The sequence below is a fragment of the Mastigoproctus giganteus genome, chromosome 7 (genome assembly GCF_048544385.1).
Source record: "Mastigoproctus giganteus isolate SK-2022 chromosome 7, ASM4854438v1, whole genome shotgun sequence".
Taxonomy (NCBI): domain Eukaryota; kingdom Metazoa; phylum Arthropoda; class Arachnida; order Uropygi; family Thelyphonidae; genus Mastigoproctus; species Mastigoproctus giganteus.
This window is the reverse complement of record NC_143581.1, coordinates 54,388,225-54,407,613: the sequence shown is the minus strand read 5'-3', so window position 1 is coordinate 54,407,613 and position 19,389 is coordinate 54,388,225. Positions and strand designations below refer to the sequence as shown.

General features: G+C 36.3%; 1 protein-coding gene across 1 annotated transcript; it reads left to right on the top strand.

The window, feature by feature from the left end:
• The first annotated feature begins 4,002 nt into the window (after positions 1-4,002).
• On the top strand, positions 4,003-11,733 carry LOC150082905 (uncharacterized). The gene is made up of 2 exons (XM_090376907.1): positions 4,003-4,880; positions 10,662-11,733. The coding sequence occupies exons 1-2, from the start codon at positions 4,805-4,807 to the stop codon at positions 11,651-11,653; spliced, it is 1,068 nt and encodes a 355-aa protein (XP_090233033.1). The 5' UTR covers positions 4,003-4,804; the 3' UTR covers positions 11,654-11,733.
• Positions 11,734-19,389: the final 7,656 nt, after the last annotated feature.

Here is a 19,389-nt window from a genome sequence, read left to right as displayed (position 1 = left end):
TAAATCCTGCATGAAGATTTAGGGAAGGGAAGGTTTGTTCAGAATTGGTGCTGCACAGCCTCACGGATGAGCAGAAGCAACGAAGGGTGTCATCATGTGAATAATTCATCCAGATGTGTCAAGACAATCATAATTTCCTCAACTTTATTGTCACTTGGGATGAGTGTTGGGTGTTTCTGTAGGACCCAGAGACGAAGCGTCAGGACATTCAGTGGACTTTAAAATCATTACCAATACCCAAAACGTTTCGTTTACCAGGATCAAGGCGAAGCTGATCGTGTTTTTCGATAGACAGAGTGCGATTCGCAAGGAATTGAAGCGCATTTCCCGAATGAGGCCGAAATTTCGAGAGAAAGGCAACTGGTTCATCTTGCACGACGAAGGCACGGTTCATTCCGTACTTGTTGTGAAGATATTTTAGACGAAACATGGAATTGTACAGATCAGCCATCCACCCTATTCGCACGATCTACTACTACCGAACTTCTTTCTCTTTCCAAAGGTAAAAACTGCCCTCAAAGGAAAGAGATTTCAGGATGTTGAGGAGATAAAGAAAAACGTAACTGCCGAACTGAACATTATCACTTTGGAAGCCTACGCTGACTCATTTCGGAAACTTTTAGAACTGTGTAATAAATCCTTGTAGGTAGGGACTTGGAATAAAAAGAAAACTATTTTTGAGCTCAATCACTTTGTGATCTTTTTATCGCACCAATTTGGGAACTTTATTGCTACCTCTCGTGTATTATTTATATACAGTATATGCTACGTTATAAATATTTAAAAAATATACTATGGCCTTACATTTCTCACATTTTAAGAAACGGATTTCAGAAAGGTGTATATATTTAATTACTGAGCAGTTTTAGAGGAGCACATTTCAATAACTATTGAATATAAACAACAAACTTGTATACATCTTATTTATAACGATTGTCCTGTTTCATCTGTTTTTTTTTCTTTTTGTGACCAGCAGGATTTAAACTGCATGGACAATGAAATTAAGTCTTAAGTCTCATAGCAGAACAATCTTGCCTTTAAATTGAGTTGTCCTGGTATTGTTTAAATTGGCCATTTGTTTAAAAGTCCATCTTTTGTCACAAAAGATGCATCATTTGTCTCATCTTTTAAACAAATAGCCAGTTAACATTTTATAAAAGAGGCCGTTTATTTGAAAGTATTACAATACCAGGCAACTCGTTGAAAAGGCAAGTTGTTAATAAACAGCAGCCATTTTCAATCCCCTGCAAGATGGAAGCCTCCTCAATTCATGTTGAGGGAAATGGACCATAATCTGCCATGCTGGTCCAGTGCGAGTTGGTAGATCCACCGTATTTTGCAGTCAGGGGTTGAACCCCGGTGAACTCAAAGAGCGTGTGCTACTGCACTTTTTCCTGTGGCCACTCGGCTACAGAGGCCTCTAAGTTGTTAATAGATGAAAACAAATATTGTGCTGTAACTGAGACCATTGTATTATATATGCAGTTAAATCCTAGTGGAAAAAAAAAATTGCATGGAATCTTAAATGTAATCTTCCACTTGAGTTCCGGATTACTTTTAATTTTTTTTTATTTCTGGATTGTGAAATGTTGATTTTTTTTTTTTTTTTTTTTTTGTGAAATGCGCCTCCAGATTATCGGATTTTACAAAGTTTCTGTATGTGACTCTTAAACTCCTAATAATTCTTCGCTGTTCTTAGGTATTCAGATTTAGTTCATTGAACTAATTATAGTGATTTGTCTGTGAAATATTATCTTTTTAGAGCAATTGAAATTTTTATTGTATAATTTATAAAACTTGCCCTTTAAAAGTCTTTGACTAAGTATTGATTGCGCCCAGTATTCCATTTTGAGTCATACTAACTCATCCAAAGGAGAAAAGCACATACAATTTAAATTTTAAATTTCATCATAAAAATAATTTTATAAAGTTTGCATCAAATTACTATTTTTCATGACTTGTTTAAATAAAAACAAGCTTGTCTTGTAGCCTCAGAAGTGGAATAAAAGTTGTAACTCGTACTCTTCAAGTTCGTCTTCAAGTTTTCTGTATAAAATAAGTAGCGTTAAAAAAAAAAAAAAAAAAAAAAAGAAAAGAAAACTCTAAATCAAAAATTATTTTTACATTACCTAGTAAAAGTAATTATTTATTTTAATTTTTCTAAAATAATTAAGAATTATTTATAATTGGCATTCATTAGCTTAATATTCAATTTAATTTTTAATTATTTTAAAAATATTCTTAGAATTATTAAAACACTCTTATTTATTTATTTATCATTAAAATAGATAAAAGAGATACTAGCATTTTGTTTTAGTGGCTGTAGGTCACTTAGAAATTATGCTATCGTTCGTATGGGGGCGCTCTGACTTATTTGATAGGCATTATTTATAGACATTATAACTATAGATATTATATACATAGTACAGTAATTATATTAAATGAGTAATATTGTTATGCACTGATTTTAGTCTACTGAATTGTACACTGAGTGGATAGAAATCATGGGATACCTACCTAGTACCGGGTAGGCCCACCTTTCGCCCGGATGAGTCATACGGCGAGGCATTGAGTCCACTAGTTCGCGAAAGCGTTCCACAGGTATTTCCATCCATGCTTGCTGCAACGCTGTTACTAATTCCGTCGCAGGTGGAGGTGGAGGATCCAAAGCTCGAAAGGACCTTTCCACAGCATCCCAAAGATGCTCCACAGGGTTCATGTCTGGCGAACGGGGAGGCCATCTCACGGTGGTAAAATCTGCGGAATGCTCTTCGAACCATGTTCTAGTCACCACGGCTCTGTGGGGAAGCACATTGTCCTGCTAGAAGAGTCAATTGCCCTAGTGACTACAGATCACTTAAAGGAAAATTACTCATTTTTTCTCTCTGTGCCCTAATGTACTGGACCCACTGGCTGGGAACCAGTGGCTTAGTTAGTGAACTATAATCTTTTCAAAACAACATGCATACACAAGTCCCTATCTATTTTGTGGAAATGTTTGTATTGCTCAAGACGATGAAAACTTGGCAAAGCGCTTGTCTAAAACATTTCGTTTTCTCTTGGATATCAATGTGTCAATAAATACCAAGTATAAATATTATTGGTACACCAGTAAATACCAAGTATAAATATTATTGGTACACCAGTAAATACCAAGTATAAATATTTTTGATATATCAATAAATACCAATATACGATCAATAAATACCAAACTTGGTACCAAGTATGGTATTTATTGAGACGTATTTTGTCCTGGACTGTCTAAATTTTTAAAATATTGAGGTAAGATTCCTTTTCATTAAAGAATTTAAGTGGAAAGGGAGGGGAGTAGCTCACAAATAAATATTTTTCTAGTTCCATTCTTGAACAATGGGGGGGGGAAGGAATCCCTTAGATTTTGACTACAGAGCACAACTCTGAACACAGTTGTCTCAGTCCAGTATCATTCATATAATTATGACATTTTACAATCTGTTTTTTAGTTGAAATACCGTAGTTATAATTTTATAACTACGGTATTTCAACTAAAAATATTGTTATATTAAAAATATTTTTATGTTTGCAATAAAAGAACTTTAATACACTTTTATTTATCCTTTATCAAAATAATAGGTATAATTCACAACTAAAATTGGGTAATTTTTGGTTGTGTATGGAGAAAGAATTAAAATTGAATTGAAAGAATTTGTCTTATGAGATGTTATGAGGCATTCATTTTTCCTCGGCAAAGATTGCTGAAGAAGAGTGAAAGAAGGAATAGGAAGATAAAAGTAGAACCTTATAAGGTTATATTAGAGGAGCAAAACAAAATAAAAAAAGGGAGAAGTGATTAACTTTTCAAGAGCAACTAGAAAAGCAAGAGAAAAGAGTGAGCCGGGATGGGGATGAGAGCGAGTAGGATGGAAGAGAGGAGGGAGGCTAAATCTCTGTGCACGCCACACTGAGTCAGGCGCATAACTAGGCCAGTAGGAAGATTTCTTACTGATGGAGCAACAACGAAAAGATCTGGAGGCAGACAGATGGCACGCGGAGGAGACGTAAGCTTTCCAAACACGTAAAGAGCATTTTCTATTTTTGTCATGGAATCGCAGCATGGCAGCCCGGATTTCAGACAGAACTGTTCCAAATATTTGCAGCACCTCGCAGAGTGTCGAACCACTTTGCATCATCATTCGCCCGTAGTTTATATTCCCGAGCAGACGCCCGCCCGCTGCACTCTTTCACTCCCTCAATCGCAATCCCCCAATCCTTTCTTTCCCCCTTCTCCCCCCAACAAGCCAGCTGGACCTCTTCGCCCTTACTTGACCCCTGATTCTTAGGTCACGCCGTTTCCCCGGCTTCCGACAACACGTCGCTACTAGAAGCCCGGAGAGCGTCTCTCCGATCGGACATCCCACAAGCGGGCGTCTTCTGCCGAACGTGGTGCGAGACACACGAACACCACTTGTTTTATCACAGCCAAGCCCCGTCACGAGCGTTGTGATCGCAGGGGAGACAGGGGAAGTTTAGAAAAAATCGTTGATTAATTCACCCCCCCCCCACAACGAAGAGCTCTACTTCGACTACTGGAAATCCGACACCAAGAGCTTGCTGCATCATCCTCCCCTACTACATCACCCTCGTCTCCCCCGACATCCCTTTTATCCCCCTTCCCCAAGTACCATCTCTGGCGTTCTTGGCCAGTGCCGTCAGTCAAAGGCTAACCCAGCTCCAGGCAACACCTCTTGTGATCGGTGTCCTTCCGTCCGTAAGTTCATCAGCTGACCTCTGACTTAGAGAAAGTAAACGAGAGGTGTCGCCTAAGATGCCACGAGCTTTTCTCATCACTAACCGTCGGTATAACACAGATGTAGACTATGAAGATAGCTACCATGTCCGAGGTAAGAAACGTTTATTTTAACTAAATCATAAAAGATAGTTATTTGTAAAACTTTATCGGGTTTGTTTCTGTTTATTGCAATTTCGATATCATAAGTCAGTCTTGACCCGTGTTTTTTTTTTACCTCTATATTCCCTCCTGTTTATTATCTTTGTCAGCTGATAATGCGATGTCTTTCTTTCTTTCTTTTTTTTTTCTTTCGTGACGCACTGTAAACACCAATTCTAGTTCTAATGTCCGCATAAGCTGGAATAAATTTTCTTCTTTTCTTTAAGACAGTTGCCTCTTTCATTAAGCTGAAATACCGATATAAATCTGCAACTGAAAGAATTTTTTATTATCGCTTGATTTGTATTACTTCCAAAAGGATTCAATCAAGAGGAATTATCAGAGATCAAGGATTGAATCTCTAACAGTTTACCATAACCACGAAACTCTCAGACTTCACCACAATGAAACCTTTGCTATACATGGTTGTTTTGTGCTTTAGATCTTAATGAGTAGTCATTTGAAAAGAACGTGGATTTCTAACTTCTATCTATCATCTTTAAAGTCAATCATGATGTACGGTAGTGGCAATAAACGAAAAATATTAAAGGATTAATGAAGATCTGTACAGACTATATATAAATCCCCTACCAGAAAGGCCAACAAGTAAATACCTTTCTGATTTTATAAGTCGGGATTACTTAACAGTTTCTTACTATCTGTTGATAATGCCTTGTTCTTTCGATAAGCCATAATTATCAGTGGCAGATCTAAATCATTCTTACACTTTGATGAGGGCAAACTTTGGCGAGTTCTCTTCTTGGGTGTCGTAAAATCAAACGTTCGAATCAAGATAATTGACAATAATTGTGATTTCGTCAATGATTGGAATTACTGATCATCTGAAGGCGTTTATTAAAGCAACCACTATTACCTGATTGTTAACTCTTTGTCAATCTTTGTAGTTCGAAGAAATAGGACTAAATACTTAAATCAAGTTTCCAGGATAAACTGACGGTATTCAAGTTAATTTTAAAAAATCTGGATAACTGAAGCAACCAGTTAGAACTCATATGAATGCCCTGAAATCTGGCTCAAAGTATACATAGTAATTTTCATGGGATAAAAGTTATTTTCGGGTTGAGAACTGATTTGATCCTTTTTCCTTTTTAAGAGCTTAAAGAAACCGAATGGTCTGTACAGACAGTCGGCAGAACTTTCTGGGAGACAGAAGAAAAATTTCTCGTTCATCTGAAGTCTTGATTTCGTTCAGGACACGCAGAGCTTTTGCTTCAATCACATTATTCTTAAATTAACCTCGGAATCAGAAATCATAACAGTAGTAGGATACGACTGGTACTCGGGCACAGAAATATGCAATTGAAACTCCTTTGGCAACATCTCGAAATTCTTGTTGGAATCCACAGTTATATTGCGAAAATCTGGTCTAAAGGTTCCGATGAAAGCCAAAACACGAAAGTGATATACTGTACTAAGAATAGGGCTTTCATTGCATCTTCAACAAACTCTTAGATTTACAAGCGCCCTCAATATGCAGTATTGGGATCTCTTAGAAGTCCAGTTTCCAAGAATAATATCATCTAATATTATAACATAACTTGGTTGTACTGTTCATCCGAATGTATAATTTATGTACGCTACCAAAAAAAAAAAAAAGTGTGAAGCAAATTATTACGAATGGCCTCAGTCTTGTACTGAAAATAAATATTTCCGGCCCCAGAGAAGAGTTGATTTGATTTCGGTTTTTATGGTGCAAAGCCCCAGAGAATAAATATGCTGCTTTTTATATAATATCTATTTAACGTAATTTAATATAATGGAAAATAAGTGGAAGTATTGATACAATAATCCGAGGTTAACTTATTACTCAAGAAACAACATGTTTAAAGTAATTAAAGTTAAAAAAACAATGCAAGAATAATGATACCTGGCAAGAAACTTTCTCTGAGCAGTGTACACAGGATGCTGGAAAGGATCATAGGATTCCGTTAATAAGATGCGTGGGAAAAATGGTTTTCAGAACCGATGCATTCCAGAAGCAATGGAAAAGTCCGGGCAAGGACCGACCAACACATAAAGGACGTTAGTACAATCAGTGGAGGGAGAAGGAGAGCTGTGGATTGAACCCCCCTCCACTTTAATAAATTCATGGTGACTTTTTATTTCTCTTTCTCGAGTAAAAAAACGCATAAAGCTGTAAACTTAAGAGGAAAAAGACTTCAAGACCTCAAGTAAAAAATTTTATCTTTAGCCAAATAGTAATCGAGTATGGTAACAAACCTTCGCTTAATTCTGTATTGGAGAAGAGGAGGTAAGTTAATGTAAATAGTTCATTAGAAAGGTTATAGGTAGTTTGCTGATGATATAAAGACGAGCAGGGCAGTTAGGAACGATGATCAGATCATACTAATTCAACAAGACAGTCGTATAATCTGATAAATGGTAGTTAAGATATAACACTGGTAATTGCAAGGTCTTGCATTTAGGCAACAGTGAACCTAGGATAATGCAACGCTAGAACAAATTACTTTTTTAGTGAAAAGGTGTAGAAGTAAATCATAAAGTCCAACATGAAATTCTCTGAGCAGTGCAGCAGGCTGCTAGGACAGCTCATCAATGTTAAAAGTTAAAAAATCCTTTTTTTTTTTTAATTTGAAGAATAATATACGGACACGTGGCGCCACCTATTTATGGCCTCGTACCGGTATATTTTCGAGTGGCACACATGGCACTGGTTCGCTATCCCCGTTATATAGGAACTTTGCCAGTAGAGACGAAGACTGATTACTCCTTTGTCTAAAGAAATGGATAGGCTACATTTCAATATTTCATACAAGTTTGGATGATAACGACCTGTTGGGAAGGGCCCAGAGAAGAGCAAAAAGATCAGCTGAAGTAACAAAAGTGTATTCTTTCCAAGAATACTTGAGTTCTCTACGTCACAGTATTTAGGAGTCAGGCATCTGCATGGTTACGTAATTAAGCTATTTAAGGCTTGGGTTTGAAAGGGTTGAGTAAACTGATGAGGACATCTTTGCTCTTTTCAGATGACATGTACAAAGGGACATAAATTTAAATCGGAAAGGATATTTGCAACGTAGATATGCAAAATTTGCCCGTAGCTAAAAGGTAATTGATTTTGTAATAAATCTTCAAGCAGTCTTGTAGAGGGGAAAAGTTTATCTAAATTTAAAGAGGACTGGACAACCCTTTAAAGATACAGGTGAATGAAGTGAGTAGAGGCTTACAGTTACGAAGAAGAATTTTTTCCTATTATTTTTTCTTAAAAACAGGCGTTACGCAATCATTTTCTTTCAGTTTATCGGTACAATGAGAGCTGTTCAAGATCAGTATTGTGATTCCTTTGAAGACACTTTCCTCTGTACTCAATTCATTCATCCCAGCGTCTCTCTCTTTCATGACATGCTGGAAGCCATTTTGGATTTGGACCTTTAAAATCTTTGAAATCGTCCTTCGTGATAGCGCAGTAATTTTGCCACTTCTTTCATTTGGAGAGTTCTTGGCTCCAATCTCGTCACAGATCGGAGGAATTATTAAAGGTCTTTTCAATCGGGGCTATAGTTGGCCGATCTCGGGAAATGGAGGGGTCTCTTCAAGTGAAGTGTTCCTGATTTTTTTCAATCCGTGCAACATTCAAATCAACACGTGAATACACTTCTACAGACTTAATACATTGGCGCAATATGGCATAGCTGATGACGTGCCATAAAACCAAAAGAAACAAGGACAAAAAAAACAACAAGCTTTGACAGCAACCTGGCTAATTTCGAAGTGACGCCCATGGACCTGCCCCTTCAGTGTTGTAAATTGGAAGAAGCCACATGGGGAAAAGAAAAATTGATTTATTTAAATTTTTATGGCGCATGGGCAATTTAAGCCACAATACGTCAAGTTCAGAAAAAGATAGAACTATATAATGAGTATTAGATGCCCTGAATTGGAAGAAAATGCCTATGATGTCTGGTATTGTTTTTACGAAGCTGCCATTCATCCGGCAGTTGTGTGACAGTCATATATGGGCCTTCACATTCAGCAACGACTGCTCCATAATAATAGATTTTTGCAATCCAGGATCTCCACACTTCTGAAACGAGCGTTGGCCTTCTTTGAACTCAAGTCAGATTAAAGAAATTTTCTATGACATGTCTCTACCAACATCTTGTGGATAAGCGCATACAAAACTTCGCGTCATGTCCATAACGAATTTTGGAGGCAGCTTAAAAATAAAGTTAATTCACGATCGTAATTGCACTTGTGCGAACAGGAAAAGAAACTACCTCTTTGTGCAGTAAGTCTTGACAAAGTAAATAAACAGAAGTAACAGTTTTCAAAATCAACTGTTTCTCAAATTAAACGTTCCCAGTTTCATAGAACGGTCCAATATATACTAATATTCCTATCTTACGGAGAAGAAAATAGCGCAACTGTATCAATTTTCTCATATGTTATAACTCCTCTAATTTTGGTGTGTAGCTTTAGTATACTCTTTCGCCTTAGACAGCTGATCATTGCCAGAGAAGATTTTGGAATAGTTTAACCCTGAACAAGACTCGTTTAAGTACGAACTTTCGGCCACTCGACAAGTGGAGTGAGGTCTGGCACGCGACCATTCACATATTTATTTAGCAATCTTTTTAGCAGTTAAGATATTTTGGGTTATCAGAAAACATCTGATACTAGCGATGACGGAGGAAAAAAGTGTTCATCACTTCAATGTGATTAATGAAGTCCTTGTTGTCATTAGTTATGCGCGCGCGACATGAAGATCTACTTTGTGCAATTATAAAGAATCCCCAAGAGTCTCTTGAGTTACTAAGCTCAAAGCGTGTTGCATAGGTGTTAGTTTTGGAGTCCTTTGCACGTTCGGGTCTACTTATTATGAATGACACCCTCTATCGATACATCTAGTAAAGTAATCTTACTAGAAAGGGCGTTGAAAGTCATTACATTTTTCTTCAATCTGTGGTTTGAGGGGCTTTAACGTATCAAGCTGTCAAAGTACCGAGGACGAACACAAGTCTTCTTTGTTGAGTCCTAATAGGAAACGATGTCAAGTGAAGTCTTAAAAACTCGACGATATGGACTCGCTAATGCACAGCTATATAAGTATACTAATGGACAAAAGCATCGCAACCACCAAAACTTGAAAATGCAGTATTTTTTAAAATTCGTTACATGGCAAAAGTTTTAATATTAACACAGTACTGTACTCATGTATAAAAGTGTTTATTTGCTGCTATAACCAAAAAAATAAATAAATAAACTCCAATTTATGATTATTTTATTTTTATTATTTATATTTATTGATTATTTTATTTTTATTTTTTAAATTCTTTCAATTTGTCATTTTTGTACACTTCAAAGCTCCCTCTTGTGTCAATTTCATGCTGCAAAAGTTCAAAAATGCAAACGTCAATTGCTAAAGCTAACTTCTGCTCGGGAATATTAATATTTTCATTAATTTTCCATGTAACTGTAATTAATGCTATATTTAATTAACAAAATGATTAATATAATATTTTAAACAGCAGTCTTGATATACATCCACAGCTAATCTAATCTTGATATAATCCACAGCTAATCTAACAGTAATTAAAAATCGGAAAATTTTATTAATGAATTAGAAATCATACTGCAAGTAGATTTTTAGTATAATTTTCTAATTGATTTTAATTTAATTGCGAATTGCGTATTTTAGTATGAGAATTTTATATTTAAACTATTTAATGCAATTCTCTTTTGTAATTTGCAGCTAACAGTCCAGAAAGGGGTGTGAGTACTGCAGACGGAGTCGATGCCGAGAATCGAACTGCAGAAGGTGACGTTCCTTTAAAACCAGCGAGCCCGCATTCCCCGGCTAGTTTGTCCAGAGGCTTAGAATATATGTCCTACCTCAGTGATTGCTATTCTCCTTACATTATTTATGGCCAAGTGGAACCACTGGGTTTGACAGTTGCAAAGCACAAGCGAGAAAATGAAGACGTACACTGCAAACACCAGAGTGATACAGTCCATGATCTTAGCGTGCCACGTATTTGTGATAAACCTCGAAAAAATGAAACTTTTACGATATCGTTGAACAGGCTGTCCTCTTTAGTGGATGTCTCCGATAATGTGACAGTAGCCCACCCGTTGTCTGCACCCATTTCCATTGAGAGGCAATTATGTCCGCAGATATCAATATCTAGCATTTCCTCCGATGGACATGTGAGCCCACTACCACTCTCTGTTGAATGCCACGAATGTCCGGAGTGCGGCAAGCGCTACAGTACAGCCAGTAACTTAGCCCGTCATCGTCAAACACATCGCAGCGTCAATGACAAGAAGGCCCGTAAGTGCCCGCATTGCGATAAGGTTTACGTATCGATGCCCGCTTACAGTATGCATGTCCGTACCCACAGCCAGGGCTGTCAGTGCCCTTACTGTGGTAAATGTTTCAGTCGACCTTGGCTACTGCAGGGTCATATTCGCACCCATACGGGAGAAAAGCCCTTTAAATGTCCCGTATGCTGCAAAGCCTTCGCTGACAAATCAAACCTACGTGCCCACATCCAGACCCATTCCACTACAAAGCCATACGTGTGTCAGCGTTGCGGGAAAGCGTTCGCTTTGAAGAGTTACTTGTATAAGCACGAAGAATCTTCGTGCATGCGTCTCCATCGACAGTTACGGGCAGGATCTCATTCCAGTGGTATTGCAGAGCACGAAGCAATTCATCCTTTGCCAATTCAAATAAAGGTGTGATATAATTAATAATATCCAAAACGATTTACAGTCATTAAAGATGTATTCGACTCCGTGGGCCAGACATTCTTTCCCCTCACAAAGACCCTTTTAATTAGACCATTTTCTTCTGAAAAAATACTCAGTTTCTTTTATTATTTGTAATATAAGAACTATAATTTTTGTGGTAGATCATTGACTAGTGGTTACTTTTAATAGATTAAAATTAAATAAAAAAGAAAAATTCTCTTCGTATCCAAAATTATAAATTCCTTGTCAACATAAATGATTATTCCTATGACCACCCAATTCATATTTTATTGTGATAAGTCACTTTCATCGTGCTTTACTTTCAAATTGCTAGGCGCAATCCAAAGATTATTCCCCCTCCACTGTGGCAAACGAGAGAACAGTAAGCAATCCACACGCCTTTCCCGTTTTGTTCAATTCAACCGTGTTTGATCAATGACAAAATAGAACGAGTGAGGATTTCGCTATCAACTGTTCTCTTCTTTGCTAAAAAGTGGAATGAACTTGTGTTTGGATTGTACTTCATGTTCCCCATCACCATTTCCACTCATTATAGACAGAAACGAGTTTATTTAATTTCTTCTTATAAAAATTTCAAATGGGTTGCTTCATCTATGAGCAAAGAGAAAAAAAAACATGGGAGAGTGTGAAAGAAAATAAGACTACTGATATTGACGATAAAAAAACATTAATGGTTGTGATTGGATTATTGGACCATAAATTATGTATTCCCAGAACATTCATTCCATCATATACCAAGCCTAACTTTTTTTTCGTGTTTTAATAATAATTCAAGCGAAAATTCCAAGAACAGAAGTTCGTTTTCTATATTTTTATGTAATCACTTAGTAATTTGTTACTTTGTACTCTGTTTGAAATATATGTGCAAAGTCGCTCATCAGCTGTTAGTAGAAATTTGAAGAAAATACCATAAAGTTATAAGTAGAACATCTTTGGTTTATGACAGACGACCTAAAAATTCGTTTGCTTTTTCAGTCAGCCAAAAATTAAAGACAGACGACCTAAAAATTCGTTTGCTTTTTCAGTTTGCTCGTATCTTTTATACATGACGTCGCGCATGTGCGTTGCTAAAATTGTCCATCGCAGATTGCTAAAAAATAATTCCAGTATTTATTTAACAAATCACCCTCAAACTTGTACATAGAAACTGTATATTTTAATCAGCTTCTTCAACTGTATAAATCAAATAATTATTCTGATCAGCCTTCGTGGTATAAGTAGTGTTTATATTAAATAGTCAATTTTGTGCAATGTATTTAAATTTCAGATTTACATATTTTCTATGTATCTGTTTATATAAAAAGTTTTATACTTTTATAAACACTAGATTTTGTATTATAAGCCTATTTTTATCGGATCTTAGCATCCAAAGTATTCATATGGTTGTAAAATGTACTTAGGAAGACGAGGACATTTTTGTGTGCAATTTGTACAGCCTTTCACAGGGCAGCTATCATGTACATGACGTATTAAACGTCTCAAATGGTGCCTTAAGAAATCAAATTCCTCCAATTTCATTGTGCCTTGTTTATTTATTGTATTTATTTTGAACAATGTATTTATATATATTCAAATAAAAAAAATACATATAGAAGAGCTAATTTATTCTGAGTCTATACGTTTATACCATATTACCAAATACGCCATTAAATATCAGAAATCATTTGCTGATGATTTATTCCTTATGTTGACATTTTAATGAAAACGTGGATAACTCAAAAGAATTGAGTGGTACCAGATGGGTACCACGGATGTCGATAGACGAACAAACTGATGAACCCATGTTTCATCCATGGTGATAAACTCTGATAAAAGAGGTCCTCAAGTTTTTTTTTTCTTTAGAAAGTTTAGATAACGTTACTTGCTTCTGGACAGACTTGCGAAAACTTTATTTCATCAGGGTCGACTGTTCCTGTCATCTGTGTCGATGCAATGCAAGTCCACTTTGTTCAGCAATGATTATGAAAAAGTTCATCTACAAATTTATGACCTGGCCATCACGCCGATAAAAATATTTCTTATAAATATACAAATTATATATAAACAGAATCTTAAATACAGTACAAAAACAGCAAAATACTAAACAGTGTATTAAATAATCGTGATGTTCAGTTTGGGAACCAGTAGAAGGCTGTAGCTATATTTCGATTTCGCAGAGTGGTCAAGGATACCTTTCAGAAAGTTAGAAAATTATACTGTCCAAATAAAATTAATTAAAAATGTTTATTTTGAGAAATATTAATACTGAATTTCAGGATTTTACTAGATTTCAGATGGTAATAAGTATTCAGTGACTGGAACCTTTACTAAATTAGTAAAGTTTAGTGTGGTTGTATTGTGTTACAACCACAATAAACAAAATCATTTGAACTAGGGCAACTTATTTTTAAACAGTGTCTGTATGGATACGCTGTGCTAGCCAACATTCTAATCGTGCTATATGTTTGCATAACCTATTAACATTACAGGGTATTCAAGCCATTTTTAAATGTGAAAAATAATGTCTGACGGTTCCAGCACGAATCTTACTTAAATTATAGTTGCCTACCGTCCCTGCTAATGACCCACATTCTATGAATGATATTTTAAATTGTTTTTTTAAGTCACCAAATAATTCTGTAGATAACGTCAATGGAAAACCGTACTTCGGGAGCCATTTTGTGGGTGTGGGTTTTGTTGTAATTTCTCCGTACCATGGTACAATGGAAAACCGTACTTCAGAGCCATGTTCGGGTTGTGGGATTTGTTGAAATTTCTCTGTACCATGGTGGAGGGAAAAAAATACCATTCCATTCTGAGGCGAACGTGATATTATCGCAGCATTATATGCATCTTTAGAATGTATAAAACTTACGAAACTATTTAATACTTTTATCTGTACCACAATATTTTAGACCAGGGCCGGCAACCTTTTCAACCATACGAACTATTTTAAAAATAAACAAGGTCATGAGATCGATACCTTGTCCAATATTATTATTATTATTTATTTATTTTTTAATTATTATTGCTATTATTTCTATAGGCTGCGATTGACCATTTGCCCGTTTTAAACTAACTTTGATAAGATTTCATTCTGGAAATTAAAATTTATTCAAGTCAATAGTTATCGAAAAAGTCCATTAAGATACATTTTTAGTTAAAAAGTAATTTAAAAATGTGTATTTGTTTGGGAAAAACATTCAGGATTGCCTTCTTTATTCCTAAATCATTTCCGGATCAGAGCATTTGAAAATATGGCAGCTTTACTATTCGGGTTGTTGTGCAGAAATAGTGAAAATCATGCTTCGTGAGCATAGGAAAACCCGTATTTAAAAGCTTGAAGGAATTTGAAGGCATCTCTGCTCGTATTAAGTAAGCAGTTCCCAATCTTTTATTACTTGCATCCCTTAAAATATCCATAAATAAATTTCACTCACGTGCCTCTTAAAATATTTCATAAAATTCACGCCCTACGCCTTCCAGAACAGGAGAGAAACAGATTTGATATAAAACTTAACTACCAATACGCATACTTTTATGTATTAATACATATACCTCAATAAATTTAATCTCAAAGACTGAAATAAAATAAGCTTCATACTTGGATTAGCAGGATGGCTTATCTATATTTCGTTAAAAAAGTGCTTAAAAAAACAACGTATACTCCCTCCCCTTAAAACGAAGTGCGCCTATCAAGGGCGCGCCCCACACTTGTGAACCTCTATATTAAGTCTATATACGTAGACCCTGCTGGCTTCTGCTGCTGCTACTTTTCCGGGAATGATGGCCGTGTGGATAGATGTTCTCAGAGAACAATAACGATTATTATTATTATTAAGTTAATAATAATAATAATTAACGACAAACCCGATCATCGTGTCAACCACCGGTATGGTGCCAAAGACCCTACATAACAGCCTAGCAGCAATAGGTCTTCCAGCGAACACCTACAAGGAACTCCTGAAAGTCGCAATCCTGAACACCTGTAGGATAGTCAAACAGTTCCTCGACCAAGTAACACCACACATAACAGCAACCACCCTATGTACTTGATAGCAATACCCATCACGAGGTGGAACCCCCAATCGGGGAGAAATAATATAAAGAGCAATAATAATAATAATAATCTAGCAAGGAAATACCAGTTGATCAGAGAAAGTGTACTGTATTATATTTATTTTTTTTACTTGTACTGTATTACAAGTACGAATCCCAGTACTAGAAACGCCAACCAACAAACTGTATTGGGACCGCGCCGTAATAACGTACAAGACAACCCCTCACAACAGACCAGACATAACCCTTGTGGACAAGAAGGAAAAGGCTACCTATCTGATTGATATAGCTGTGCCCAACACTGGCAGAAAACCCATGAGAAAAATATCACGAAGTACACGAACATTATTGACAGGAGATCAAAGAGCTGTGGCATATGCAACAAGTAACGACCATCCCGATCATCGTGACAACCACCGGTATGGTGCCAAAGACCCTATATAACAGCCTACAAGTAATAGGTCTCCCACAGGACACCTACAAGGAACTCCAGAAAGTCGCAATCCTGAACACCTGTAGGATAGTCAGAGAGTTCCTCGACCAACAGTAACACCACCAGACATAACAACCACTCTGCGTACTTGGTAGCAATACCCATCACGGGGTGGATCTTCCCCAATCAGGGAGAAAAAATAAAAGAATAACAATAATAATAACAAGAATATTCATTTTTTATTATAATTATTATTGATGGGGACATTAACGTAATAATTTGTCCTCCAATAATACGTTAATTACCCCATTTTTGAAGGTACAGATTTTGATTTGTGAGTATTGAACCAACACATACAGTATTGAAACCCCATAGAAGTGATATGCCTGCTGCATGCATGTAAATACAGAGAAAATCACATTGAAGTAATACATATACAATAATTAACTTGAAAGATAGTACGATATTCCCAAATCAATAGACTTCGATTAAACTTTTTAATGCTATAAAGGTCATTTCAATGTCGACAATGTTCAAAAGCCTATGAAGGTGTGCATATTTCTATTTCTGACTAGTCGAGGTGCCCGGATTGACTCGTCATGTTCCTTTTTTTCAGAATGATACTAAATCTTCGTCTACCAGTCATTCTACCAGTAAATCGATAATGGCGCCCTTTTATTTTTATGACAATTAATTACATTATTAATTTATGTAATTTTGTGAAATTTGAATAACTCGTAGAAGGAACTATGATTTTAAAAATTACACTGAAGGCGCGCATTCATACGATTACCTTAGTATGCATGATTTACTTTAGTATTAATTTCAGGTCTCTAGTTTCATAATCTTGGAGCTATAGCGCTGAAACATCCGCACACTCAGGCTCTTTTATTATAATTATTATATAACAAGAAGTCATGAGCCAAACAAAGTTTCTGATAGTCTGGTCCCAATGCACTGTCATCCAGTGAAAATTATTAAGTATTTATAATGGTTGTGAAAATGCTTTTAGCATTGTATATTGTAAAACAAAAGGAGAAAAGGATAAATGTGCTAATATCATATTAAAAAAGGGCAACAATATATTTTTAATGAGGAATATTCCCAAATAATCCTGATTAAAATGTTAACTTTCATATGTCCAAATGTCGACTTTCAAAAATGCAATATTTAAAATCCTCCTCAATGTACAAAGTTAGAGAAATAGGTACTGTATCCAAGAAAAAAGCTTTTATTCTCATGCAACTTGTTCAAACCATAAGATCTCAACCAAGCACACGATTGAATTGAAGAAAAAAGCTTGTCCATTAGTTTGAAGTATAGTGTAAATTCACCCTAACTGGCATTTATACCATTTACATTCGCTATCTGAAACGGTATATTGGGTTGATCACTTGTTTTGGGGAGGTCTGGGGTCAAATCCTGTTGGCGGTTGGAGGTTTAATTAAAACACCTCTTCATTCGGGACTGAATCTCTGAGAAGTGAGTTCCCACCCGTGGTCATAGGCAATCTCAGAATGCTCAGTTTTCCTCACAATATCAATTATTTCTTCATAATTTCAATAATCGATTTTGAAAATCTTTCGATTATGAAATCAAAAACAACAAAAGTGAAAAAATATATATAATAATAAGTGACAGTGGTAGGATGCGAACCGATGCTATAAAAACTAAAGTTGCGTCCTGCATTATCTCATGCCAATCTCTTCTTTGAATTTAAATAATAAAACTTCATTTTTTCTTTTATCTTTTACGGACCAAAACAGTAAGACGTTAAACTTATCCTTTCCTTATAGAGCCCGCGGAATCTCACAAATCCCCAACGTGCCGCTTCAACATAAAAGGTGAGGACCACTGCGCTAGGCAGTATAGTTATCGAAATGGATGCACCCGGATGTGACGTGTGCCCAAAGAACGGTTTCGTGCACATTGCATTGCAACAACAATGAAGTTAGGTGGTAATATTGTGATGATATGGGCCTGTTTTACATAATTTGGGCTCGGTCCAATAGTTGTCATTAATGAAACCATGAATGCAGCTCGCCGAACACCACTGTTTTACTGACTGTACTTTGTGACAACAATGGTGTGGTGTCACAAAGTACAGTCAGTACAATAATAGTTTGAGGATGAATCTGCCATTTCCAGAAAGAATTGTCCAGAGATCAGATCTGTTTTTATTATTGGATTTTGGTGAATCAGTAACTTAGGCTATATTGTACTGCATATAATGTCTGTAAATTTCATGCATTCTGTGCTGTTTGCTGGACGAAAAACTCGAGTTTCCTGGAGAAAAAAATCATGCTATTGTCACCTGAGGCAGACTAACTCAGCCACGTTGCGAAAAAGCTCATAAAAATTCCTCGCGTCATTGACGAGATTCGAACTCAGGTCTTTTTCAACCGGTGTAGGAGGACGAAGTACCTTTGAGATATTTCGGAATAACAACTGAGAGCCAGAACAAGATATCCTACTTCAAAGTGAAAATAGCCATAACTTTGTTGTAGAAGTAGAATAAAGAGTCCAGTCTGGCATAAAAAGTGCCCTCCAAAGAGTTGGCTGGTGTTATTAAAGCCCATAGTGGATATTAGAAATTTCATTGTCCTAAACAACTGTTGTTTCATTTAATGTGCCAATAGATATTGGAGGACAGTCTACATTTATCATTACGTAGTAGGCACAGTGGCAGGACGATAAAATAATGACAGGTGCACATTCGATTCTTAACATGCATTGTCGTCTCTCAGCTTACTCAAGCAAGCTAATGGAAGGTGCAGATCTTATTTGGCGCTGTTGATAGTTGCCTATACTCTTTATGCACAAAGCAGTGCACACGTTGAGCTTCTGATATGTGAGAACAGAACTAGGATAATGCTCTTATCATGGTACCCTGTTCAGTTATATCCCCCCCCCCCCTATCTTTCTTTCTTTCTTATCTTTCACTAAGTAACGTTTTTCATTTAAAATGGATTTTTTTGACTTTAGTGTCAGAATTCCCGCTGGTGTATCTTCGAGATGACAGTCTAACGAACGCAAGCGTCTAGAGATACTTTAAGTCACTCACCTAAAACTCATCTCCAGTCCCGAAACAAAAATAGATTTTTTTTCCTCCTTCCCCCACATGTTTGGTGCCTCTGGAAGCAGAAGATGGCATCTCGGTTATTTCCTCTGCACGAACATAAGCATCGGTTACTTTTCGAGATGACTGATACACGCCAGTGCAAGGACACTTAAA

What these genes read in the sequence shown, in the direction of transcription:
- LOC150082905 (XM_090376907.1), top strand. Translation starts at nt 4,805, where the DNA reads ATGCCACGAGCTTTTCTCATCACTAACCGTCGGTATAACACAGATGTA. An exon ending in AGATAGCTACCATGTCCGAG is followed by an intron (nt 4,881 to 10,661) that starts GTAAGAAACGTT and finishes TGTAATTTGCAG; the next exon opens with CTAACAGTCCAGAAAGGGGT.